Here is a 25,801-nt window from a genome sequence, read left to right as displayed (position 1 = left end):
CTGCCAAATATTACAGCAAGGTTTACGATGTACCCTGGGAGAATGAGCGCCCATATCGATTTATTACTTTACACCATTCAGGCAAATCAAGGGCACAGGATGTTTCTTTCAGAATTCGTCCAGCTTCGACTTTTAGACACTGCACGTCACAATACCCTCACCACAGAGCAGAAGTATTAACATGCCGGTCGATTTCCTTGCTTAAAGATGTTCAGACATCTGTTCCCAAGGACTCCAAACTAAAACATTTTTAGTCATGCTCTTGAGCAATAGTTTTCAGTTTCTCATGTCAGGGTTGGTGCACGCCTTGGGCAAGCAGCAGATATTTATACGCTGCAAAACTCTCACTCGTCCAAAAAGCGTGAAAGTAAGTCGTGCCAAGAAGCGGTGCGGTGATGAGAGCGTGGTGAAAGACAGCCCTGCAGCTGCCTGCCTGGGCAGGTGAGACGGAGCTCGCTCATCCCCAGGAAGTTCTGCTCCATTTCGATAGAGTTTTTCCTAAGCGCAGCGCTGTAATTGCTCTTCCACAGCCTGCAGGAACTCGCATCTGACACAACAGTACGTGCGTCCGTTGCACACTTGGCTGCTACACGCTGGGGAGTGCGTGTGTGTGTGTGTGCCAGACATCCTGACACACTTCAAAAATGAGAAGTTTTGTTATTTCCACTCCCCCTGTGATGGGAATGAGTTAGGAAAGACTTCCTAATCAAGGTCCCGATGATAAGTTACCCACATTGCTAGGAACGGACCCAAAGGACTGGAGGATTCAGAGCCCGAAAGGAGCGGTACTCACCCCGAGCCCTGCAGCTCCTCCAGGTTAGAGGCGTTCCACTCTGACCCCTGCAACAGCCACGGGTAAGTCACATTACAAAGGAGCCCGAGACCCTCCCCATTTTCTAAGATTTTGCAGTGCCCCAGCCTCAGCAATATTCATTCCTTAGCCGTCAACTGAAATGCTGCTAGCAGCCTCTGGGCACAGTTAGCACACCAGTTTCGGGACGTTGTGGGGAATGCAGGACGCTGCCTGGATTACTTTAGCAGCCCACCCAGGCTCATCCTCAAATGCAGCACGAGGACAGTTCCCAGTCCCTCTGAAATCAGAAGAATTAAGGACAACAAGGCATAGAGGCCGTGCAGGAAAAAATCCTGTATGACACGAGAGTCAGAGACAGTTTATCCCGTGTCGTTGTGGCCCAGACACTCTGGATTTTTAACCACAGAGATAAATAGTGCAGAGAAAGACAAGTAACAAGTAATTACACGTGGCATGACTGTGATCACAGGTATAAGAGAAGCAAGGCAAATCTTGAAAGTTCTGGGGGTGATCACCTTGGATCTCACCCTATCCACAAAATGGAAAGCTAGGAAAGGTTTAAAAAAAGCAGGTTTTTGCCCCCAAACATCAACACTTCCTCTGACTCTCTCCAGGAAAAACAAACTAGAAGTGACCCAAACATAATGGGCACAAATGTGCTCATCTCAAGCAAGTCTTTGTTCCAGATGGCAGCGCCTGGTTTTGCTTGCAGTACCATCTAGTGGCAAGAGATTACACACAACGCACACCTTCTGCATAAAACTCGAAGAGCACATCACCCGCATCACCTTCAGCCTTGTTCTTTTTGTAGTTTTGGCCATGCACACACACAACTTGATAGGCTCTGTTGAGAAAACCAATGTAGTGACGCTCCCCAGAGCCAAAAAGAGAACAATTGTCACACAGGGCAGCACTCACAGCTAGATCCCTTCGTTCAAATTATCTCCAGTGATAAAAATATAATATAATCATTGCTTTTACAAGCAACATGACTCCTCGAGTATTCCGCATGGAGGGCTGGATAGCAGGCTGTAATCTTTTGCTCACACTGCACTATTCAGCCTTGACGCCAAATCCAGATCCCCCTGAGCCCCCGACTTGTCAGCTCACTCCCACTGAGTCTCCAGCTCATCTGGAGCTCCTATTACAGCAACTTACCAGATACAAATGATCAAAAATCAGAGACGGTTTGTCCATCTGACCCAGGATAAGCAGCATTTCATTGTCTATAAATTCCTTGAATTCTTTCAAGTTGCAATTCATGTGTTTCTCCAGCTCATTTCGTATCTGCAGAGCAGAAAACAAAGGATGCCACCTAGAATCTCGTCTGTTCAATAGAAACATTTATTGGCACTCCTCTACAAAATAATTTTTCTATACTTCATTAGAGGCGGCAGCAGGGATTTGACCTTTTGGAGACGAGGAATCCCACTACGTGGCATCTCTCTCCAAGCATGTTAGGCCCACAAATTTAAGATCTGTACAGAAAGCTTCAGATAACATCCAGGTACAAAACAATTTTTGAGGTACCTGCTTCTTAAAAAAAAAGAAACAAAACTTGAAATAAAAAAAACAAGACCCTGGAGAACAACTAGGAAACAAGAAACCCATCAGGAGCAAGAAGTGAATAGTAGCAATACTGGTGAAGAGAAAGCTTTCTAATAGCCTTCCTTTTTCAAAATGTCCTGACACACACGTACAGTCCTTTCACTGCACCTCAGCTTCAAGAAGGCGTAATGCAAAGCAACACAGCTTTGTTGAACCCACCTTGGAAAACGGTGGAAAAAAAAATCATACCATCCTGACTGCACCAAGAGTTAAGAATACATAAACAGACAGACGAGTTCTCAGCTTACGCCTACAGCTTGTAATGCTGCTGTTACACAAGAGTGCATCCAAACCCTTCAGTACTAAGCTTTAGGAAGGAAAGCCCTGCAGTTTAACAGCCTTCCTTGCAAAACAAACAAAAATCAAACCCAAAAAGAACTATTACCGTTTGCTTTGAGAATGCCTGCACTGCGGATGCAGGCATTTACATCACCCTGTGGGACAGATCCAAACTAGTTTTAGCCTTGACTTGTGATTCTTCATCCAGAGACTCACCAGCAAAGTTTTGCCTCTATGCCTCTCTGACATTGTTCAGGAACAAAGAAAATAAAACGTTAAGATGAAGCCAACAAAGATAAAGACGCTGTTTTTAGTGCACCATTTGCTCTGTGCTATCCCTGAGCAAGTCCAGGATACTCATCTATAACAGCCGTGTATACTCACAGTGGTGAGGGCTGAACCCACCAACTGCATCTTTTGAGAGTGCTACCTTGGCTTGTGTAATTCACAAGGATGTACTGAGGAGTAAGGGACTGCAAATTCATTCCTTGGACATGCCTGCATCAGCTACAAGCAGCTGTAGTGCAAGGATCACCTCGGATGCCACTCTGTTGGCAAAGATCAGACACCTTACACTTTGAGAGTCACATACTGGTTACCAAGGTCTTGAAAAATACACTCTGATACTGGTATTACCCTGTTTTACCTGCTAGAGAAACAGAGGTACAGCAAAGAGTAAAATCTGCAAGGGTCAATTGGAAATACACCCTCTAAAGCCAGCGGCACCCAGTCATCTGGTGTCTCTGTCAGTACAGCACTCTTTGGAAGAGGAGCCTAGCAGGAAGAATTAGGTAGCAGGAATTTTTATATTTACCTCCTTCGAAGTCACATTTTCCAGGTCTTTGCTCATCATGATGCTCCGGAGTTTGGCTTTAATGAGCCGTTCTGTTCGTTCCCTTTCAGTTGGCCTGGAAGGTAAGCAGAGAGGAGGTCTCCTTCCTGAGCTGTAAACATGCTCTCCAGGGACGGTGCAACTTGTACAGGACAGAGGGATGGTGGGAAGGACTTGCATTACAAGCAACTTGACCAGAATAATGGAAGAAAAGCATTTGAAGGTATTTATGAATAGAAAGGAAATGAACTGCCAGGGGAACAAAAGGGAGAAGGTGAGATTTCTTTTGTGAGCCAAGCCAACTTTGTCTAGTAAAATTGAGAACTGACTTGTCAACAAACAGAGCTGGAGAGTCGGGGCGGGTGGACTCCAGGTCCTGCATTGCATTCCACTCGTTGATGCAGCTCTGGTCGGAGCTGATGCAGCTTTCGTAGTACGTGGCCCAGACCAAGGCCATCCCACCGGGGAAGTAGTTGTACCTTCTTGCAACTTCGCAGGCTTTATGGAGGATCTGTAAAGCAGACCTGCAAGTTTGGAGAACAAATTTGTGCAGACGTGAGCAACAAACATAGAGAGAGCAGGATCTCAAGTGATTTTTCACTGAGGGAAAAGATTTTCACCACTGCTTGTTGCGGTTTGCTTTCTGAGAGCAGCAGCTTTATTGTATCAGAGTTCAGAGGAGGCACCTTGGAGGCCTTCTAAGAGCTGAGCTGAGGCAGAGACTGACATTTTCTCCTGATTAACAGGCAAGCACAAGGCACAAGCCACTCTGGGATCTAATCATTAGCTAACTTGTAAAGCCAGACCCAAGAAAAATAAAGAATACAGACAATCTTCAAACCACCTTCAGCAAGGAGTCAAATGCGTATTTACCAGCATTCTTGGCCCCTGACACGCTCCAGGGACAGGGCCAAATCGGGTCATTTGTTTTTGTAAATTCTACCGTTACTTTTTCCTTCGCTCCCTCCTCCTTTTTTTTTTTTTTTTTTAAAAGGCTCTGCTCTGAAGATGTGCTTGTAGTGAAGCTATTAACCACATCTAAGGTTGCCAACAGGAGGGGCTGAGCTCAAAAATGACAGGAACAAGAGTTTCACCTGTTTCTGTACCAAATCATCCCTAGCACGTCACCCTTCTCTACATCTGCATCTTTTTCGTATCACATGCCCCAAGGAGTAGGATCTCATGAGGCTCTGACAGGAGCCAGCACATTGCCCAGGCCAAGAGCCATGTTCTGTTTGGGGCAGGGTAGCAGCCTCTTCAAGAAGGCATTCGCTGGCACAGCCGCTGCTGATTCAGCCCTCTCCGCTTCAGTGTTTTGGAATCCCTGCACATGGGAGGGGTGACAGGAGCTGAAAGGTGAACGCGATCGCAGAGTGGCACGGAAAATTTCCACGCGGCAGGAGCCCCAGCAAGGAGGCAGAGAACTGGAAATGCCGTCAGATTGGCGATGGCTCGTGAGACTCCTTCGGACAGCTAGAAAAGTATGCGCAGGGAGGAAAGACTGGGTTTGCAGCCTGATGAATTCAAGTTGGGCTTTTGTGTTTATACATTTCATTAGTGCCATTTCCCATCACCCTTGTGTTAAAGAGCATGCAGCTGCTCCAAACAGAAGCAGGAGAAGATGCTGTTTTCACATCTACTCCCAGAGTCCCTTTATAGTATTGCTACCAGCTGACACAGGGAAGCAGCAACTCTGCTTCAGCTCACTGAATTCCAGTTACGGAGAATGCTAAAATGCAGTTTGTTTATTTGTTTTTAATTTATTCACAGAAATGAGAGTCTCTTTTTCAATAAGGCTAATTAGCATCCATACCACATGGCTTGCACCGACACTGGCTTGAAGATGTGCATTCTCCCTGCAGTGCTCACGCTGAAGCCACTGAAAGAGAGGGGAAAAAACAGTCACAAACTGCTCTTCTCTGCATCTCAAGCTGTGCTCTACAAACAGCTAATGCAAGACAGCTACAAGAGCACTCAAAAAAAAATCAAGGATGAGAATTTCTATCACTGATTTTCCAGCATCTTCCCCCCCAAAAATGGGGAGCGGACACCTTCCCCTGCTGTACGCTGCCAGGAATGGGAGCTCCACCCTTTGAGCAGGATTTCAGAAAACATTTTCTGGGTATTACAGGTTCCACTGAGCAGTCTGAGGGCAAAAAAACCTCAGTGTCTGAATAAAAAACCTGCAGATATGAATTCAAAATTGGAACTTCATTTGCACAGTGATAGAGAATCTCTCTTAAAGCAGCCCCCAGAAGGGAAAGACATTCACATCTATCCTTTTAATGTGGTTTCTTACCCATCACCATCAAGATGGATTTTAGTATCACTCCACAGACGAAGAACCATTCCTATAGTGCAGCTTTTACTGGAAGAGAAACGTTAAGGATGTTAAATATAGGCCACAATGCGGTCATGCCAATATCCTCAATTATTAATACTCGTTAATTTTTAAAATCCTCAAGCCTTGCTCTAGTAATTCCTCGTAATATCGTAGGCCATCAAATGCACAACACACAAGGAGACCGGCAACTGAAGTCTAAAGGTCTACTCTGACGTTAGCGTGCTGATTGCTCCGCTGAGCTGGAGAACCAGGAATGAGAATCCCCAGCTCTTCTCTTCCCCCACACTGCCTGCCAGAAAGCACTACAGGATTTCCCCCATCACCTTTCCTGCTCGTAAGCTCATCACCCCCTTAAGCTCGGTGCAAGGAAGCTCCCTAGCAGTACATAAAAGCAGATCCCAGCGATCTGGCTGCAGAGATTCAGGTTGCAGCGAGGCAGAAAGCGAGCCTTGGTAGGTGGCAGAGCAGCCGCCTGCCCTCTCCAAAGAGGACCCCAGGGGCCTTTCAAAGGATTGTGTGTTCAGTTTGCACTTCATCGCTTTGGCTGGTAGAAAAGACAAAAAGGATTTTATGAGTATACCTAACCCAAAAGAACACTCTTATTTCAGAGATGCAATCTGGCAAGAAAGCTGTACTATAATGGGGGGAAGTAACTTTCAACTGCTAAATAATTAAGCTGCTGAGATATTAAAGTTTTAAAGGAAATCAAGATGCACACAACAGACAGTTAGCAAAGAGTACAGGTTTGTTTTATTCTTTCCCTTTTTTTTTTTTTAAGCCTTCAGCCACTTTCTGCAGCAGATCAAAGGCTTTGACAGGCCAGTTTGAACACACATGTGGACAATGTGCACTCTAGAGCTCTGCGAGGAAAAGTGTTTTCTATTAAACACATGTAAAAGGAATAAAACCCACAAAAGCGCCTGACTAGTCAAACTGTCAGCAGTCAGAACACTTACAGCTGAGCAGTGACATTTCATCCCCAACATGGAGCCACGGAGTCCCTCAATAAAAGTCGCTAATGCCAACAGACTTCTTTATGCATGAAACTTTTCCTTAATTTACAAAGCCTCCAGCTTTCAGGGGAAACTAACTGAAAAAGCAGCTAACTTTACGTTTTGTCATAACTTTTGCATCTTTCCTCTTGCTTCCCACCACTCACCACCAGGAGCAAACTACTGGCAGGTCACCTCGGACTTGGAGAGGACATGGCCAACACTCCCTGCTGCTGCACGCTAAGTGTGCCATAAGGGAACGCTACGTTAGAATTTCCTCCCTAATGCCAGCAGCAGTAATTAACAGCAGACACAGAAGCAGCATCAAAGCCAGTGACAATAATCTTCTCAGGAAGGCACTGCTAGGAGTTTACCGACAGGACTCACTGCAGCGCAGAAGCTCCCCCCTTCCACTTAAATCCTCTGAGGTTTCCCAGAAAGAAAACAAAAAAGTCCCACCTCAGCACAACATTGCAGCGTGCTAAAATCACCGGAGAACAGAAACAACAGTCTGGAAGCTCTGACTTCTAACTCCAGCTCTGCCAAAGCAGCCCCACCTCTCCGAGCCAAGAACTTTTCTGCCTTGGTTTACTCACCTATAACTGGAACGATGTGAGAGGGTCTGCAGTAACAAAATATTTTATTTGCCTTTCAAAATATTCTGAGCCCTTATCAGTTAGACAAAGGGAACAGCTCATTACTGACACATTTGTTTGTTGTTTTTGGAGGTGCTTTTGCAGGATTGCTGTCGAGGCTATTTGGCAACTAACCTTCCCGAAACAGTTCCATTGCATCATGCCATCACCAGACGTGAAGTCCGATGGATCAAATAAGTTCCAGTTTTGCAAACGTGTCTGCAGAAGTGTTTTGTAGCGAGGAGACAGCAAACTACCACAGATGAGGTAAATACCACAGCCCTACAGACGGATTACAAGTAAATGCTTTGCCCGCAACTGCGGAGAGAGCCCAGAGGTTCTAAGGAGACCGAAAGCTTTCTGGAACAATGAGTACCCTCTCGCCCTCACGACGGTCAGAAAAAATAACAATTGTCTCTCTTTTCTTCATAGAGTATGCAGATACATGAAAATTAACTGCTCAGGACAGTTTGTTGTTGACAAGCTTTCCCTAGAACCCAGCCTGCCCGATTTCCAAGCCAAGCCTTGCCTTAGACGTACCTCTCCTTGCTGGAGAAATCCACGCCCAGCAAAATATTCTCTTCTGTGTCCTGCCGCCCGTTGCTGTACACAACCACCATGTACCGGACTCGGTCTGTCCACACACTTTCCAAACGGACAGCCTAGGAAAAAAAACAAAAAAACAGTCAAGCTCTGCAAACCAGCTTTTGGATAATTATCACTTCCATTGCTGACCAATATTTTTTAGGCGTAATTGTGCCCAAAAGTTGGTGAATGCACCGAACAAGAAAGAGAGACAAGCTCAGAGGCTTCCTGAAACATCAGATGTCAGCCATGCTAGAGGGGATAATTAACACAGACTTCTCTGCAGTGACTTTTATAGCCTCTGCACATTTCTTTAAAAGAAAGCTAAAGCCCACTTGGCTGTAATTTCAGGACTGACTTAAGCCAAGGACTGACTTAAGAACAGTCTAAGTGCAGAGCATCCACTACCATCACCAAGCTCCTATCTCATCTCCTGTATTAGTATTTGTCGGCTGACTGGAAAATTAAACTTAACACATTTCAGAACAGTTTCCTGATCCAACTCACAGCCTGGACGTAGGGACCAGCCCAAGAGGAGCAGGCAGGAAAACCTGGTGGGGCTGGCAACCAGCATGGCAGACTTTAACTGTGAAACCTAAGATTTGCCAATGCTTTTTGTCACCCTATAGAGGTTTGTTCCCAATGCCTCCAATTGAAAGAAGGGCAGAAAAATGCATCTGTTCTTACCAGTTTGATTCTATCCTCACAGCGAAGGAGGTTGATCATCACCTGGAGGTGCTGGGGCAAATCACCTGCAGAGAAATCATCAAGGGTCTCTAACTCGTTGTGCTAAGAATAGGCATAGTCTGGAGTTTTAATGAAATTGGACATTTCTTAAAGTGAAAACAAACAAACAAAAAACATTTAAGGCAGGCCAATTAACTTTGGTTAGAATTCTCTGGGACAGCAAAGTGAGCTGCTTGGAAGAGTGCTACCTGGCTGGGGTATTTGGGGGCCACCAAATACATCGAGACCACCTGTGAAGGGCATAAATGATGAAACTCTTCCATTTACAGCATCATACAGAAGGCACAAAGTTACGTGCCCCGAGGACAGGGGAGGAAGAGGCAGGAGGAACAATTCTGATTAAAGAAGGAACAAAGGAGACAGGGCCTTATGGAGGGGATAGCTGAACAGGGGAAACATCTGAGGAGGAAGGGCTGCAGGAGGGGCGCGATTCGGGTGATCCCTTCTGTCTCAAATAAAGGGCTGTTCGTGCCACAAGTCACTTAGGCTCTAAGGCAGTGGGTACATTTCTGTTCGGTGAAAGCAAGCAAAGGGAACAAAGGCTCCACAAGAAAACAAAACAAGTTCACATCTAGTAACTCGGTAAGGCACTCATAGCTTTCCATACAAGATAAAATGCCGTCCGTAGGATGTTTGCTGGGTATATGAAATTGCTGACAATCAAAGACACCCAAAGCCAAGCTTGGCATTCAAACAGCCTCTTTGTGCTTGGAGTGTTTACTAAGCAGCAGACACACAGTACCACACTGTGCCTCTCCCACGTGCTCCTGCACTCAAAATGCCCAGATGATTTTATTTCTTCTTTCTTAGTAATCTCTTATTCCAAACCCGTCAACAGTAGAAGGCATAAAAATACAGGGCGAGCAGAATCCACCTTTCTTAACCCCTTATCTGCTTACTGATCTTTATGTGCGTTCACCATACAACTTTCTTCCCACCATTTTGGGACACTGGAGGGGCGTGTAAAGGAAGGACAGGCTGCTCTCAAGCCACGCTAAATGCTTACAGGCCAGATTTAGATCAGTTAACTGAAAGGGGGATTTTCTGAGACCAGAAAAGGGGATGTAAGGAGCTACGAAACGAGTCTCTGGACAGACACCTAAACCCTATTTAAAACGTGCCTCACTTTAAAACGCAGCATTGAACCAAACCAGCAAGAGGCAGTTTAATAAATAAATAAATACATAAGTAAATGCTGTCATCTGTCATATAAAGTCCCAAGCTTCAGATTACTGGAGGCTGGGAGAGCTCTCGGGAGAAATATCACTGCCACGCTGAATCGGGACCTCAGTAACCACAGAAGAGGTGCTAGAGCCCCGTGACAGCCCATTGCATTTGCCTCCCCATGGACCAAAGGAGAAGGCAAAGATCAACCCACCAAAGCAGAAGCAAGTGACATTTCTTTGTCTGAGGCTGCAGAAGACAGGGATACATACTCAGCAAAGACTCTCTGGCTCAGAAGCCTTCCCTGGCTACAGAACGCCGTGCTGAATGCCATAATGCCTGCAGAGAATACATTTCTACTCCAGTTACCCTTCTGAGGCAATGACAAAAGTTTAAACAAAGACACAATAATCATATGTTCCCATTCAAATCAAGTGGGCTGAAAACCTGGTTTTCCTCAGCAGGTTGTTCGAGGCCCCCCCCGGTGACAGTCAGAGGAGTCATCCACCCTCCCACGCCTGCTATTAGCCTGTCAGCGTGGAGGAGATGAGCAGGGAAGCAAGAGGGAGCAGAAATTCGGTACGCGGTTTCAGCCACTACCTGCATGTTTGTGAGGATGCTGGAGGCTTCGCTGGCCCTGGGAACTGTTTCCTTGCTGTAAGAAAAGGGCCGCTCCTTTCACCATGAAAAAGCTCTCGCTTAGGCTGGAAAACAAACGACAGAGGAAGTCAACGGAAAGGAGGTATCAGCAAAGCGTGTGCTCGAGTCTGTACACCTGGGGAAGGAAGGGCTTCTCGTCCTTAAAACACAGCAGGATTTTGCCACGAGAAGCTGTTCCCAAAGGCTGATCCTGCCACTTGCAAGGCATGGCTCCAGGATTATTCATGCAGCGTTGTGTCATTTTCCACCAACATTTTATTACTTGGCCATCGCAGGAGATACTTGCCTGAGCTGTCACGGACTGGAAATGGCTTTATCACTTGATAATCAAATTCTGCAACTTAAAAACAGTAGCGGGAAAGGCTTTTTACAGGCTTAGACCTGCGAAATGACTTAAGATCAGGTTCCGAGTCAACCGGTGCCTACTAATTCCAGTTCTCAAAATTTCTCTGGTATGCAAGGACAAGAACATGCAACTATCAATCGTCTGTAGATTTACAGGGGAAGGGAGGGGAGAGGTGAAACCTGTACAGCTCGAGAGAAAGAGCTGCCCTGAAACTTCAGGGGAAAAAGCAACCGACACAATAGCGAAGGCTTTGCTCTGCTCTGGCTAGATACAACCAGCTGGAGAAACGCTGCCGATAAGAAGGAAGGTCACAGTATGTGCACACACAAACTGTATTTCCAGAGTCATCTGAAACACAGGCCCGAGAACACAGCTAACGAGAAGGCTGAACAAAACCAGCAGTTACAGTAAGACCCGGCACGAGCCTAATTACACGGTACCGTAATGCCCTCCGAGCCTTTTAGAAATAGACTTGGACATAAGTGGTAAAGTTCGCATTTCCCACAAGGCTGAAAATCAACATCTACTAAGCTACCTTTTAGTTGCCACAGTAACTGCTTACGCGGCATTTCCTACCCCACTCAAAACATCAGGCAACGACCGTCACAAGAGGCATTCCTTGTTACAAAGCCGAATTTTCTGCTGTCCTGCACTTCCAAACATAGATCGCCGTTAATTACGGTCTGCTATCAACTAAATATAAACGCCCCATTACGAGCCCGTGCTGCCCGGGAGTTATTTATGCTACAGAAAATGATCCCACAGGAGGTTCTGCTCCCAGCACTCATCTGTTCTGTGCTTTATCTGGGGTCTTCGCCTCTGGGCAGAAGCGAGCGCTAACGCTCCAATCTACTCCAGTGTTTTTGGGAGACAGACATCAGTTTCATATCTCTTCAGCTTCTGCTGCAAGTTCAGCTCTTCTCTCCTAGGAGAACAGAGCCAAGGCTCCCAAAGTTTCTACATTTTTCAACCGAACCTTCAAGCCGGATCAGGTTTAGATTTGAGATTTCCGTCTATCTTAGAAAGCAACCTAAAATTTTAGCCTAAGTTCCAGGCTCCCTAAGTCATATATCGGATCAATCAAGTGCCAGCAGGACAACCGCGCTAGTTAAAACCAGCTCTCCTCCATTTACGCTCCCGCAGCATGCTGGCACTCACCGCTCGGCTCACCAGCAAGCTGTGCCTCAACGCCAGCCCCGCAGCCTGCTCGCGATCCCAAACCCCAGCTCTGATCTGCCCGGCACACACTAGCAGCAAGAACTGCTGCAGACAAATGCTAGTTCGCTCCATAAGCGAGCCAGGAAGAGTCTTGTTGCCTCCTGCCCTCAGATCTAACAGGAAAGCGTTAAAAAAAAAAAGGCTGGGAGTTACATACCAGCAGTGACACCACCACAATGTATAGGATATTCAGTCAGATAGCAGCCTCACGCGCACTCAGCTGGTTTTTCAGCAAGAGGAAAGGAGCGGTCAGATAACGCACAAGGAAATCGTTCACAGCATTTCTGTCTCGAGAATTTTAGGAAATACTTTGCTGGGAAAATGGAAAAATATCCCCAAGGCTGTTCTTTGATCCCTAGGGAATACTGACTGAGGCTGCTACAGCAGGACGAAACGCGGACGAGACAGGACTCTTTCCCCAAGGCATCGGTAACGCCTGCTCCAGCAGTTCATCTGGCCTGACATTCGCCTTCATTGCAGGCAGGAAATCTTCTACAGTGAGGCAGATTATTCCCAGTTGTAGGCAAGTGAGAAAGCTGTGCTGCAGGAGCAGAAGAAGCAAGAAAGACAATCCTCACGGCAATTTTTTTTGCCACCATGTATGTATCCGCATGGAAATGAGCTGGAAAGCAGAGCTAAAGAAACAATTGAGAACAAGATTTCTAATTTAAACTTTGTTTCCTAAAACACACGCAAACCTTACAAAACGCAGCTTTCCTTAGGTCAGACCGCTCGGACTTCCCCAGCCCCACTTGTGCTCCCCGATTTGCTCCTGTTCGGAGGGGACCAGCGCGGGGCTGTAGGGAGAGGCAGCACACCCCAATGCCTCACTGCCAAGGCTGGGGTTTTCATTACCCGACACTGTCCCTTATCTCCGCTCCAGGAACACTTTACCACCCTCAGTCGCTTCATAGAACTGCTCTAAAAGACAGCTAGCAAAATAAAAGTGAGAAAAAGGCAAGACGCGATATTCCAACCCAGTTTGAAAACAAAAAAACAAAAACACTTAAATCCTGCAGTCCCAGTAAACATCTAAGCTCCATTTTTTAAAAAAATCTCCCAAAGAACAGAAAAAATACTACCATTAGAGAACACCCCCCGCGTTTGACCCCCAGCAGCAGTGATAAATGCCCAAGCAAGCAGCGTTTGTTAGCAGCATAAAAACGAGTGGTTTATACATACTAATTTGGACTGGGTTTCTTTGAACAGCAGAAGCATTGTGCTGGCCCAAGAGTCAGACAGAAGTCAGTAAATTCGAAAAGATTCATAACTAGCCGTAAAGCTCACATCCTTTCGCTTCTAAACCCATTAAAAAAAAGAAAACAAAACAACAGAAAAAGAAAAGAAAAGGTTGATGGTATATTCTGTGCGGAGCAGAGAAGTCGCGTCTGTTGATGCTACCCAGGAACTGGATGACTTTACAGAACACTGTGTCTTCCACTGATATCCTGGCTTGAGAAAGCACTTGTCCTAACATATCCTGATGAAAGAAGGCCATTCAGGAGGGGAAAAAAACAGCTGAAGCTCGTCTAATCACTTCCCTCCTACAGGCTGGTGTTGTTTGTTTGTTTCCTCTCGCATGCTCTGAGCGCGACGCAGCGCGTATCAGAAACGCGCAGCACACCAGCCGGGCGCTCTGGAAGGTCCGCGTTCACTTGGACGGGACGAAAAGCATCATATTGACTGCTGCCTGATTGCGGTTTACAATTAAAACCCTGCGTGCCAGTGCTGTAATGTATGTGTGACAAAGGCAGTAGCTGCCAAATTAAAATACTTCCTCGCTTACGGTGCAGCCGCCGCATCTCGGTGTGCCGCGTCGCGGTGACTCAGGCGGTTCCGAGCTCCTACCCAACAAGAAACTCTTTCAGGTGGCTCGGTATTTATCTGTTAGCGGCTGGCTATCACCGAATTCGCTGAAGACTTGTTTCTTACAGACCCCTGACTAATTCCTTCTCCAGGCACAAACCACGATGACACGCTGGCGCTCCCCAGGCACCACCAGCCTCGACGGAGGAAGAAGCAGCTCTCTGTTCCACCTTTACCCTGCCTCACTGGCATGCACAACAAAAACCACCGATTCCCTGGATGCCCTTCCAGGAATCCCAACCAGCGCAGTATCCCAAGAGCCCCTTTCAGCTCTCAAATAAATGCCAAGCCCAGGGGTTTCATCATGGCCTGGGACATGGTGCTATCTCAGCGGGACCACACCAGCCCCTAAGGGGGGTAAAATCTTACTCTTACAGGCACCTGGGGGAGCCACGTGTGAGCAGGAGGGTACTAACAGCTACATTTCTTTGCTGTCCATGAAGTAGAAGCCCTTCTGCACCTGGAGCTGGGCAAGGAGAGGCCACAGCATTGCCAAGACACAGTCCAGCACCTCCTGACTTCACTGTCCCTCGCCCCATCCGCTGGCTCTGCGCTGCTCGGCTTTAAAAGGAAATATTTCTTCCCCTTTGGGAAAACTCCAGAAGAACGCGGCTGCAACACACATCAGTCACATTTCAAGTTGCTTAAGAACACAATAGGCAGTGCCTTTTAATCATTTCAAAATGCCGCTCCCTGGGTCCGCAAAGGCAAACAAGCAGCCTGGTAAAAAAACACTGGGATTCGGAACAAGAGGCAGAGCTGCTCGAGTTACCGGACGGACAGACCGAGCTGGAAGCCGGTTGCCAGTTATGGAACGATTTTCCCTAAGCAGCTTGCTTTGCTGTTGTGGCTTAGGCTGTGGTATGTCCCAGGAATAAAACTTGTATGCCTTGCGTATTTGAGTTCCCTGCTTCAATGGGAAATCTCACATAATACGTAATCATCATCACACATTGCAGGATACAAGAAAGCACTCCGTTGGTGTTTCTTATAGCTACTTAACTCATTTCATCCCAAAATAAACATCCGTACACAGATGTTAGTACAAAGAACACCACTTTCAGCGGGAAGACCCAGCCAAGCCTAGGGCTGATTCAGCAGCCTCTTACTAGTCTGAGAATTAAAATATTTCACTAAGACAGGCAGAGCACAGAAAACAACGTGCTGCCCAGGCACCCTGCTGCTCCCCAAACTGCCCTGCGTGCATGATGTAGCCCGTCTCATCATCACACCTGCAATGACCCTTCCTATTTCTGGAGCTGTAATGAACTCGTTACCTTTGTGTTTGCTGCTCAGCACAACCGCTGCTGGGATCTGCTCGTGCCCCAGCAGGGGAGCAAGGCACCTACCCAGGGGCTTGCTTCAGCTACTACCTGGGGCACTCCTCTAGCTGGATGCTACCTGTAAGCTAAATCACCCTCTCTCAGACACTATTCCAGATACCCTTTCAAAGAACCTGCTCACACGGGAAGCTCTCTCTGCTTCTATTTAACCTTCCATCTCCAGCAGTCCCTCTCCGTTGACCTGTGCTGTGCTTGCACAGTTCGGGTGCCGTGCTCTGTTGCAGCAAAGCTCTGTAACGGAGCCTTGCCTAGGCACAGGGCCACGCCATGCTCTCCTGCCACTAAATCTTTGTCAAATTAAGTTCCTTAATTTCCCCCTCATTAATGGAACAAAACGTACATGTGGTGTGGGGGCAGAGGAGGTCATCCATCAGGGCTGAGCGGGAGCTCTCTGGGGACAGAGATTGCCTCTGGGCCCCTCTAACAGCAGGCTCCCCGAGCAGCAGCGTTAGGGCAGGAACACCCTCCTGCCCCAGCACAATTACTTTCGGCATCCATCAGTGCAACGGGTAGCAGCAGCCGTGCTCTTCACGCGCTTCCTCCACGTTACACAGCAGGTCTCCCAAGCGCCATCGAATTAAGAACACATCCCTTTGCCCCCAGCTTTTTGGGTAAGGTGGGGAGGAGAATAAATCCCCCCCGCCAACATTTTCTGCTCAGCCTGGAGAAAGCCCAGCCGGCTCCAAGCAGTCGTGCAGGAACACGAAGCAGCCCTGAAGGCCCCGAGCGCAGAACCGGGCCCGGCCCCAGGCCGCTCCCACAGCGCAGGCCCGGTGTGGTGTTAGGACAGGCTGTAAACACTGAGGGCAGTCATGGAGCCGCACCGAAATAGCGACATAAACTGAACTGGAGAGCAGCACATCAGATGGAGGGGAAGATTTGGGGCGACACAGAGCAGGAAGACAAAGCAGCAGCTGCACGCCCCTGCTTCCCAAGGCAGGGCAACAACCGGAGCACGCCGGCTGCTTGCTTTGGCTTGACAGGAGACGCAGCAGATAGCGCTTCCTGACCGAAAGGGGCCTTCGGAAGGGGTCTGAGCAACACCAAACAGCGCCAGGGAAAAATTAACTTCAAAGCTGCTTGCTGAGGCGCTACTGTAAAACCTGAGAAACAGAACGGGAGCCTTCCGAGGCAGCAGCAGGTCATTTCTCACGCTTCTAATAAAAGTACTTCGTGTCTTTCCAAACGGCCTTTGCTCTGTGTCACACAGCAGTCACGGAGAACCCAGGGCCGCAGCGAGATGAGACAAAACACCACAGGCACCGTTACCAACACGGCCGATGGCACCGCCATGCTCGCTCCACACAGCCCAGGCCAAGCAGAGCGCTCCCCATACAGCGGGGCAAGGAAAGACCCAGCACCAAACGTGGCGTTAAAACAAGGCATTACTGCAGATGTGAGGAGGTTTTGTGATGTGTTCACAAACCACCCTGTGGTACGAGCCGGAGGTGCCCAGCACACCTCGGGCATCGGCGAGTGCTGCCAGCATTGCTGCCTTGCAGTGCTCAACCTCTGCCGAGATCTCCCCGATGCACCCCAAGTTGAGGCAGCTGCCTTCAAGGGAACTTTTGGAAATGTTTCTCTTCTGAAGTACTATTTTATTACAGAAAATGTGAGGCAGGAAAGCTCCTTCCATACTTGTGGCCACGTCAGGGTGCGGCTCTGATGGGTTATGGAGTCCCTGCTCTCGGCCTTCCCGAGCTGAAGACAAGTCACTCGGAGAAGAAACCCAAACCGTAGGCTGCGAACCACAGCAAGGTCCAAAACTCCTTCGGACACACGGGGAACATCTCCCCGTCCCGGGGGGCAGCTGGGGCACCAACAAGTCACCAGGGGGGCCAGGGCAGCAGCCCCCAGAGCTGGGGCAAGCATCTCCCCATCCATCTCAGGGACAGTCGGGCTGGCAGGAAGACCCAGCGGGCTTCCCCCTCATGTTTCTAGCACTGCAGCAACAAAAGGAGAGTCTAAGCATGTATTGTTTGGCTGCAAGGCGTGGGCCACATTCACAGCGCAAGAATGCTGAGAAGGGTTTGAGACACTGCAGGCCATTCACAGCGCCAGATACAAACTCTCCTCCGGCACAAAGAGGAAAAAGAAAAATGAAATCAATCATGAAGCCCACAAAAGCTAATTTCCTAACATAAATAGACTGCTAATGATGTGCCTCCAGCCGCTGCTGCCCACCCCATGCATGCAGGGCCCTCCGGCTGCCTTCGCCCCAGCCCCGCGCAGATGCAAGGCGGGCAGACAGTGGCTGCGACGCTCTGCAGGGTACAGAAAGGGCCGTGGACACCCCGGCTCCATCCCCACCCCAGCTCTATCCCCACCCCAGCTCCATCCCAGCACATCAAGCGGCTGCGGCGCAGAGCGTGACCCGGATAAATTGCTGGAGCCCTGTCCAAGAGAGAGGGCAGGAAGAGGGAAGCAAACCCATTAGCATGCTCGCTCCCCATTCCAGCAGAGACTTGCGCAAAATAAGTGAGCAGAACAACTCCCAAACGGCCGGGAAAGAGAAAATTCTAGGAATCCCTAGTACTTGATGGTGAAAGGCCAAATAAAATAAGAGATTGTTTCACAAGGAAAAAAATAAATCCTTTTTGCTCATCCCATTAATCGCAGAGTTCAAAAAGGCACAAGGCTGATCACAGCATCATCCAGCTATGCGACGGACTTGGAGCTAGCGTTTCAGATTGCAGCGAGCATTTCTGAGATTCCCACTGCAAAATGATGTCATTTCTCTGATAGCCACGGCCTCACAAGGCCAGGGCCAGATCTTCTACGAACCTCAGCCGGCACGACTGCCTGTCCAACGGCAATAAAGAAACCTTTCTTTCACTCCTGGGAAAGGGCTTTTTGCTGGGACCCATGGGTGGCTGCGATTGCCCCCATGCGATACCAGGGGAGATGGCAGCTGGTGCAGGGAAGCGAGAGGAGCACCCACATGTCCCAGCTGCTGCGGCCACGCATCTGAGGCAGAGCCTCCAGCTCCTCAGGGAGGAGCTGATCCTGCCCCCATCCGTCCTCATCCCCAGCCGAGCTGTCGGCACGTCCACCGATCCTCCTGCATTCCTCCTGTCAGCTCATTGTTTTAATCCTTTAAACTATTTTATTAAGTCACCCTGCTTCACCCACTCAGCAGTGTCGCCCGGAGACGGGCGAGAGAAGCAGGTGGAAGCTCTCCAACGGCACCGCTGGAAAAAGAAAAGGAAGGTGAATAATAGATTCAAGGATGAAGAAAGCAGCTTCCAAACGGAGCGAGCGGAGGTCAGCCAGGACACAGGCAACAGGATGGGAAGCAGGGCTGAAAACTCTACAGACAACAGTGGCGCAGCAACCCAAAAAATAGCTTAGCCGCTGGGTTTCAGAATGACTCCAAAAAAGGCAGCAGAGACCAGGGAGTACTTGACACATTGGTAATGCGTAAAAATAAAATAAAATAAATCTCAGCGGATCACACAGGGTAAAAGCAGGTCAAGAAGTTCTAGCTCAATCCAGACACCCCCTCTAGTGTTTAGCTAGAGGCAGCCAGCCTCCCCAGCTCCCCTGAGCGCGTGCAGCCAGCACCCCATGGTGAGGAGCACCCCGGAAAGCAAGGAGGCTGCCAGCCAGGGGCAAAGCTAGCTCTAGAAGAAAAAGGCTTGGTAAAACCTTAGGAGCATTCGTCTTTTCCCCTTCCCCTCCAAACCTGGCCACCTTTTAAAATCGGTGTTGCACGGAGAAGCAGACAGCCACAGCCCCAAAAGTTCTGCAGATGCCCACACGCAGGCACTGCGAGCAGCCCCACAGGCAGCCATCTCCGCGCGGATGTGAGCGTTGGAAGCGATGGCAGACAGGCAAACAAGCAACCTGGCAGCTTTCCGGAAAACCTGAAGGGAGATTTTGTGCCATTCCCTGCCTTTCTGGATGCCTTGGCCCCCGAGGCTAAGCTCCAGAGGTGTTCTGCCCGGCTGTCAGCAGCACATCACCGTGCATCCCCTTGCAGCTGCCTTCATTTCTGATCCTTGCAGCGTGGATTTCCTCAAGAAACATAGGTGAGCTGGTGTGGTTTTGGCAGGTTTGTAACCCAAGGACTAGCAGTGACTGCCAAACAAACAAGAAGGGTGCATGGGAGGCTCAGCTGTGCCACCTGGAGCCCCTCAAACCTTCCATCTGCTCTCTTAATGTGGCAGGGGGAAGCTTGCGAGGTTTATAAAAACTTACCGGTGCTGCAAGGTTTATTTAAGATCTTCCTACTGCCACCTCCTTAGCTCCGTAAAAATTGCTTTGAAAACACATAATCAAATAAGAGCTGGCTTCATGCAATCAAAGTTAATTCACTCGTGCTGAGCCCCCAAGCATTCCCCTCACTGCGGGAGGATGATCACATCTCCGCCAGCCAGCTGCACGGGGTCTCTGTACCACTGAGATGGGTGGTGGGTACAGACTTGGGGCCCTACAGCAAGCCTTAGGTCTGTCCTAGGACGATGGGGAGAGCCCGGTGCAACGGGAGATACCTCGGAGGTACGGACGTACCGGTGGCTGGGACAGGCCGGTGTCCTGTGCACTTCACATCCTCCAAAAACATCTTACGAGCACTTGTCAGGCTGGCCACAGCTCTGATTTGTATGAGAAATCCTTGACTCACAGATCTTGGCAACTGATTATCAAAGATTAAGGTATTTAAAAATCAAGAGGCATGTGGAACCAAAATATTTTTCTGACCCGTCTCTTTAACGCCTAAATAAACAGAAACCATACTGGCCTTTTCCAGGAAAAAAAAAACCAACAAAAAACACAACAAAAACAAAAACCAAAAAACATTCAGCACAAAGCCAGTACCTTTGATAACAGGGCCAGTGGTACTTTTTCCCTTCAAACTGCTGAGGCTTTAGGAAAAAAAAAAAGGGAAAAAGATTTATATACAATTCCTAAACGGTCTGATCACCACATCTGCAAACTGGCAGGCCTCCTGCTGTTACCCTACCTACAGCCAAGTAAACTCATCGCGTTGCTCAACTTCAAGTCAGCAACAGTTTCCTGGAAAGGCCAGGCCTTCAATAAGTGTCAAATAAGTGCACGCTTCCTCAGCTCCCCGCTCTTTGAACGTCCCCACACAACCCACCGCAAGATGTAAAGGCCTAATTATATCTCCAGCGGCTTCCACGGCCACACCTACCGGCCAGCAAGCAGCCGAGGGTCACGAGCCTGTGAATTTGCCTCCCCATTGTATGGAGCACGCTAAGGCAGGATGCTGCAGCCTTGCCAGGATGTGATTCAGCGTCCTGTTTTGAACAGTTAATAAAGTCAGCAGCTTCTGCCCCGCCATCTCCCACCAAGGAGCTGTGAGACAAGAAACGCGGCAGGGAGCAGGACCTGCCGAGTCCAAAACGAACCGTCCCCGCAAATAAATCCCACCGACGGCCGCTCCAGCCCCGTGTACCTCCCCGGTACCAAAACACGGCCGCAAGCCGTTCGCTCAGTGCCGCCACCAGTGAAACGTGCACAAAAATCCCTAAAAAACGTTAAAGACCGAGGTAGTAAGAAGTGTTTTTGTGCGTTGGAATACAACAGAGTGCAAACAACCAGCTGCAGCGGGACCTTGCTGCAGCGCAGGGCTGGCAGCTCGGGCAGAGCCAGGCCAGGTCCGTGTTCCTGTCCTGCGGCTGGGAGAGGTGCACAGCAAGCAAGGCGAGGAGCCCGAGCAGCGTTGCTGGATGTGCACAGCCCCGAGTTTCCACAGCGCCAGCCACGAGTCACCTTTATTACAGCGACTTTAACCAAACGGGCTCCACGTAGCGCGGCCCTTCGTGGGCCGATGCTCTCGAAGGAGCCTGTCCGCAGCCGTTCCTCCTCCTGCTGGTGACAGAGCCGTGAAGGGAGCTCCCGTAAACCTGAAGGCTCCCCCTAACTCCTGCAGAAAGACCTGGTACAGGTCCACGACCTTCAAAGGAGAAAGTCACTTCATTAAGCTACAACAAAAACGCAGTAAGAAAAGGAACTGTACCGTTATCAAACCTGGCAGACACGCAGAACACTCTTCCACCTGGTGAGCGAGGCGGGAAGCGGGGGGACGCAGGGCCGTCCACCCTTCCATCACATTTCGAAAGCAGCAGCAGGCCCCGCGGAGCTGAAAACCCTTGCCTCTTACCACCGAAAGGTTTCAACGCTGAACCGAACCACACAGACGCAACACCGCCTCGGAGCGTTTCAGAACAGGAGGAAATAATGTCAGCTGTAGGCAGCAGATGGGAACTGGAGCAGAAAGGGGCTCGGGAACATGCAGTGACTTGGCGAGATGCAGAGGATGGCACTGGGAAGGAGAGGAAGACCCTAGTCTTTCACCCCCCGGCAGCACGCCGGTGCTCCAGGCAGCTCCCTCCACGTGGAAACCACTAAAATTTGGCATTTTGGAACGACAGAAGCCATAAGGAAACTTAGACCAAAGAGGAGTAAAATGCGCGGCCGGTTCTCAAACTTGGAAGAAGTGGTTTGTGTCCCAGTGCTTCAGAGAGAAAAAAATAAAAATAAAAATCGATAGTTCACGTAACCGGATCCAACGACGCAGTCCAGAATGAAAATCCTGGAATTTTTTTTAGAGTGAATGAAAATCATCTGTTCAGCAAGTGGATGAAGGAGCTATGCCATAAATGTGTAGTAGCACATTCATCTCGTACCAACAAAATGCAGTTTGAGCCGGCAGCAAGCTGGGCTCTGGTTTCCAACGACCCTTTCTCTAACTATTGGGACCACTGAGGTCTACAAAGCCGGGCACTGGACCGCTGATCCCTGCACCCAGGGCACGTGTGCCAAAGCACAGCTGTCACCTAACTCTCCAGCAAGGCTAGTCCAGGGTCTAAAGATCAGCAAATAACATCACAGCCTGCTCCTGGGTTTATTTCAGAGGAGACAACCTGAACCCCCAGCCGCTGCAGAAGCAGCACGGTGAAGTTGAGCAATCCTGCCACCCCATGGGCACCGCGTAAAGTCTCCAGGAAGCGGCCCGGAGCAGCTCAGCGGGAAGGGGAGGTGGGATTCATCCAGCCCCCTGCGCGGAGGAGCTGCATTTACCATCTAAGCTGGGTCTGTGCCGCAGGTCTTCTCCAGTCCTCGGCAGCGTTTCCCCGAGGACAGCAAAGGGTCAGCACAAAAGCCCCCCTATTCTCTAGGCGCATCCAGCGATTTAATTACCAGATTCTTATCAGGAAAATCGTACGTGGAAAAGAATCCTCAAGGGGCTCCCGGGACTTCAGTACCTAGTGTTGGTGTAGCAGCACTTCTCAGTGGCCAAAAGAAAAGCGTCAGATTTTAAGCCCAGTCTCAACGTGTCCATCCCCCCGTGACCACTCTGGCCAGCAACACAAAAAACACCCAACATCCATCCACCCGCCCGCTGCTCCCAACTGCAAGGTAACCCAGACCCCAACCCGAATCTGCTCTGTCCTCGTCTCAGCAACCAATCCACCAGGCTGAAGAGAAAGCTGCCGCCAGCATCTCGTTCGCGTAGCGCCGCAACGATGCGTCTCAAAGCACACAGCGGGGTGGAAATAGCAAGAACGAACCCCGCGCGGCAGCGTTAAGTGGCTTCGCTCTTATCTGAAACAGGATAATTGAAGTAGGAAGTAGCAACAAGAAGGGAACCAGCCTGCCGAAGCTCTGCTGTGATTTTTTTTTATACTTTATCTCCCGAATTGTGGTTTACAGGTTAGAGGGTAAGCGCAGTCGGCAGCAGCTGGATTTAGAGGGGACAACCCACGTAATTACTCGGCCCCATTAGGCGGGTGTCCCACCAGAGCAGCTTTATCGCTGCTGCTTCTCGTGTCTGCACAGCGTCAGCGAGGGCGGCCTTTCCCTTCTCCAGCGGGGCATCCCAGCCTTCTCCTCCCCCTGTATGAGCAAAGCAGCCCTATAGGATCCCAGCAGCAAGGAAGCAGAATTCCTATACAGGATGGCTGCATAGCCAGGAGGGAGCAGAGCTCTCATCCCTTCCCACCCCAGGAGCACACCCCCCTTCCCTGCAACTTTCTGGTTTCTTCACACCAGAAAAATAAGAAAAAAAAATACCTAACCCTCTTTTATGCTTTAAACACTGGTCCCAAACTTAAATCGATACGGGAAAGGCCGTCCCCCAGAGCTCAGCTCCTGCAGGGCTGGCCCCGCAATCCCCCCCCAGGCGGGCGTGCGTGCTCGGGCCGGAGCCCTGCGTGGGATCAGGGCTGAGATGCGTGGCAGGCAATTAACAGCAGTGCAAACACGCTTAGAGCCAAACAGCTCCGCTTACCTCACGTTTAATTTGCGCTCTTCATCGCTGCCAGCCTCCAGCTGAGGGGAGAAAAGAGGGATACAGAGAAAGTTACACGCCGGTAGCTTCCACGGGACAAGTTAAAAAATAACAAACACGTGTTTTTTAAACCCGTCGCAGCAGTGACAGGCTTGGGGTGGCCGTCCCCGGGCCATACGTGCAGGCAGCACCCGCTGCCGGGTGACAGAGGGGCTCACGGGGCTTGTAAGGCTATTAGGGCCTAATCCTGCAGCCGGTCCCGGAGCGCGGATCGGTTTGAAGATCGCCGACCCGGACGTCACCGGGAGCGCACGCACACGTGCGGGCAGCGCCCGGCCCGAGCTGGGGGCTGCCGACGGGAGCCGGGCACACCGGAGCCGCTTCGGGGCGCGCAGGGACAGCGCTAGGACAGGGACCGTGGCAGGCACCGGCTGCAAGCGCCCCGGGAGCTGGTTGATCTGGGACAGGCCCTCCGACTTTTCGTACTTTCCTCAAAACAGAGGCGCGCGGGCTGACCTGAGCTTACTCGCAAAGAAAAGCGCTTTCGCGTAACCTTGCTCTCCAGCCACCTCCTTCGACTTCTCTGCTGGCTTTTGGACTAAATTCCCTAACAAAGAAAAACGGAATTTGTGGCTAATTGCGTCCAGAGCTGACGGGAAGAGCAAGGCTCAGAGACGGTTCTCCTCTTTTGTCCCTGCGTAACCAGAGAGGGCCGGGAGCATCCCTCAAAGGGCCGGGTTGCACTGGGGACCCAGGACCTTAAGGATTGCTCTGAAAAGGGAAAAACCTTCGCGGAAACTTGCAGCTCGCTGGACACCAGAGCCTCGTTAGCTCGGAGACACAGACTTCAGGCAAGCGTGCTCCGTTAGGACTCGGAGAATATTTTGTTATTTACTGCAACATTGCTTCAAACCCACATCAAACCGGGCCACACTACGGGTTCCTTCTTTCCAGGTGGTTTTGCAGAACTCAAAAATAAGCAAACAGTTTCGTGCAAAACATTCCAGCTTAGAGTTTTTGAGTGAGCGAGCATGTGTGTGTGTGTGCAGGGGCTGGGTTGTTCCGCAGCCCCCCGAAATTAAGGCTTGGGAGGCTGGGAGCTCACAGGAGCAGCCCCGTTTGCGATCTGCCGGAACTGGTGGTGCCCAGAAAAAAACCCCGAGGCAACCACACGGCCTGGATATGAGACGTACAGCCACCCGGGGGAAGAGAGAGAGAGACACAAATCCCATCTAAAACCGCCGCAGCTGACGGAGATCTGGAGGGAGACATACCAGCCCTATTTTTAGTTTGTTTACACCGCGCGGCCGCAGCCAGAGCGGCCCGGGCAGCGCCCCGCAGCACCCCCAGCCCCCTGCCCGTGGTCCCCCAGCCTCGGCGGGCGTACGGCCCGGCCCGGGGCAGGTCCCCGGCCTGTTTGTTTGGGTCCGTCACACAGCAACGGGTCCGAGAGCCACCTTTTTTTTTGTTTAAAACAAACACGGCCGTGAAATCTCAGCTGACGGTGGCTGTGATTCCGCAGCCGGGCCGGCCCCGACGCTGCTTGGGGTTCACCACCCCGACCCGGGCGCGAGTCCGCTGCCTCTCTCCTCGCCGCTCAATGGCTGCCGAAAGGCCAAGACAGAATCGCTCGGCACCACAGGCGGCATCGAGCACTGCCCTTCGGGCTGAGCATCCCTCTCTGCCGCCAGGTTTCACGTCCGCTGCCAGCTCGGGCGGTGCGGCACGGAGAGGGCAGCCCGGCCAGCAGCACCCGTCGGGGCTCACCAACGCGCGTTACCCACGCTCTCCATCCGCAGATAAAACACCCCTAAGAATTTACGGCCCGCCACGTTCACACGACAGCAAGCCCCTTGCAGGCAGCAGCATCCATTTTATAAATTCCCTCAGCTTATGAGTGAGGGGAGGCTGCAGCAGCTTACTCACAGCAGGAACACTTGGTCATCGCTTTCCATTAAAAAAAAATAAATAAATCTTCTGGTAATTATTCACGTAGGCTAACAGCCCTGAAGAGCCTGTAAACCCATCCTTGTGAGATCACAGAAGGCGAGGGAGAGCTGGCACTTTTCGGTGGCACTTTGCTGCGAAATCAACTGCATAAAAAAAAAAAA

The 25,801-nt window shown here is 50.0% G+C and overlaps 1 protein-coding gene across 2 annotated transcripts in view; it reads right to left on the bottom strand.

Moving 5' to 3' along the window:
- SSH1 (slingshot protein phosphatase 1) overlaps positions 1-25,801 on the bottom strand; it is a 35,900-nt gene that overhangs the window by 8,390 nt on the left and 1,709 nt on the right. The window contains exons 2-11 of one of the 2 annotated variants that reach the window (XM_083804135.1): positions 23,691-23,731; positions 10,601-10,704; positions 8,777-8,841; positions 8,045-8,166; positions 5,833-5,901; positions 5,347-5,412; positions 3,863-4,057; positions 3,516-3,609; positions 1,973-2,101; positions 794-840 (exon numbers count right to left, since the gene is read on the bottom strand). In XM_083804135.1, the coding sequence (XP_083660261.1) occupies positions 794-840; positions 1,973-2,101; positions 3,516-3,609; positions 3,863-4,057; positions 5,347-5,412; positions 5,833-5,901; positions 8,045-8,166; positions 8,777-8,841; positions 10,601-10,704; positions 23,691-23,731 (932 nt within the window). Of the gene's footprint in view, positions 1-793; positions 841-1,972; positions 2,102-3,515; positions 3,610-3,862; positions 4,058-5,346; positions 5,413-5,832; positions 5,902-8,044; positions 8,167-8,776; positions 8,842-10,600; positions 10,705-13,406; positions 22,843-23,690; positions 23,732-25,801 lie in introns of those variants that run through there. The other variant, XM_083804136.1, reaches the window with a different exon arrangement.

This window comes from Anser anser (assembly GCF_964211835.1).
Source record: "Anser anser genome assembly, chromosome: 18".
Lineage (NCBI taxonomy): Eukaryota > Metazoa > Chordata > Aves > Anseriformes > Anatidae > Anser > Anser anser.
This window is presented reverse-complemented; position numbering and strand designations above follow the sequence as displayed.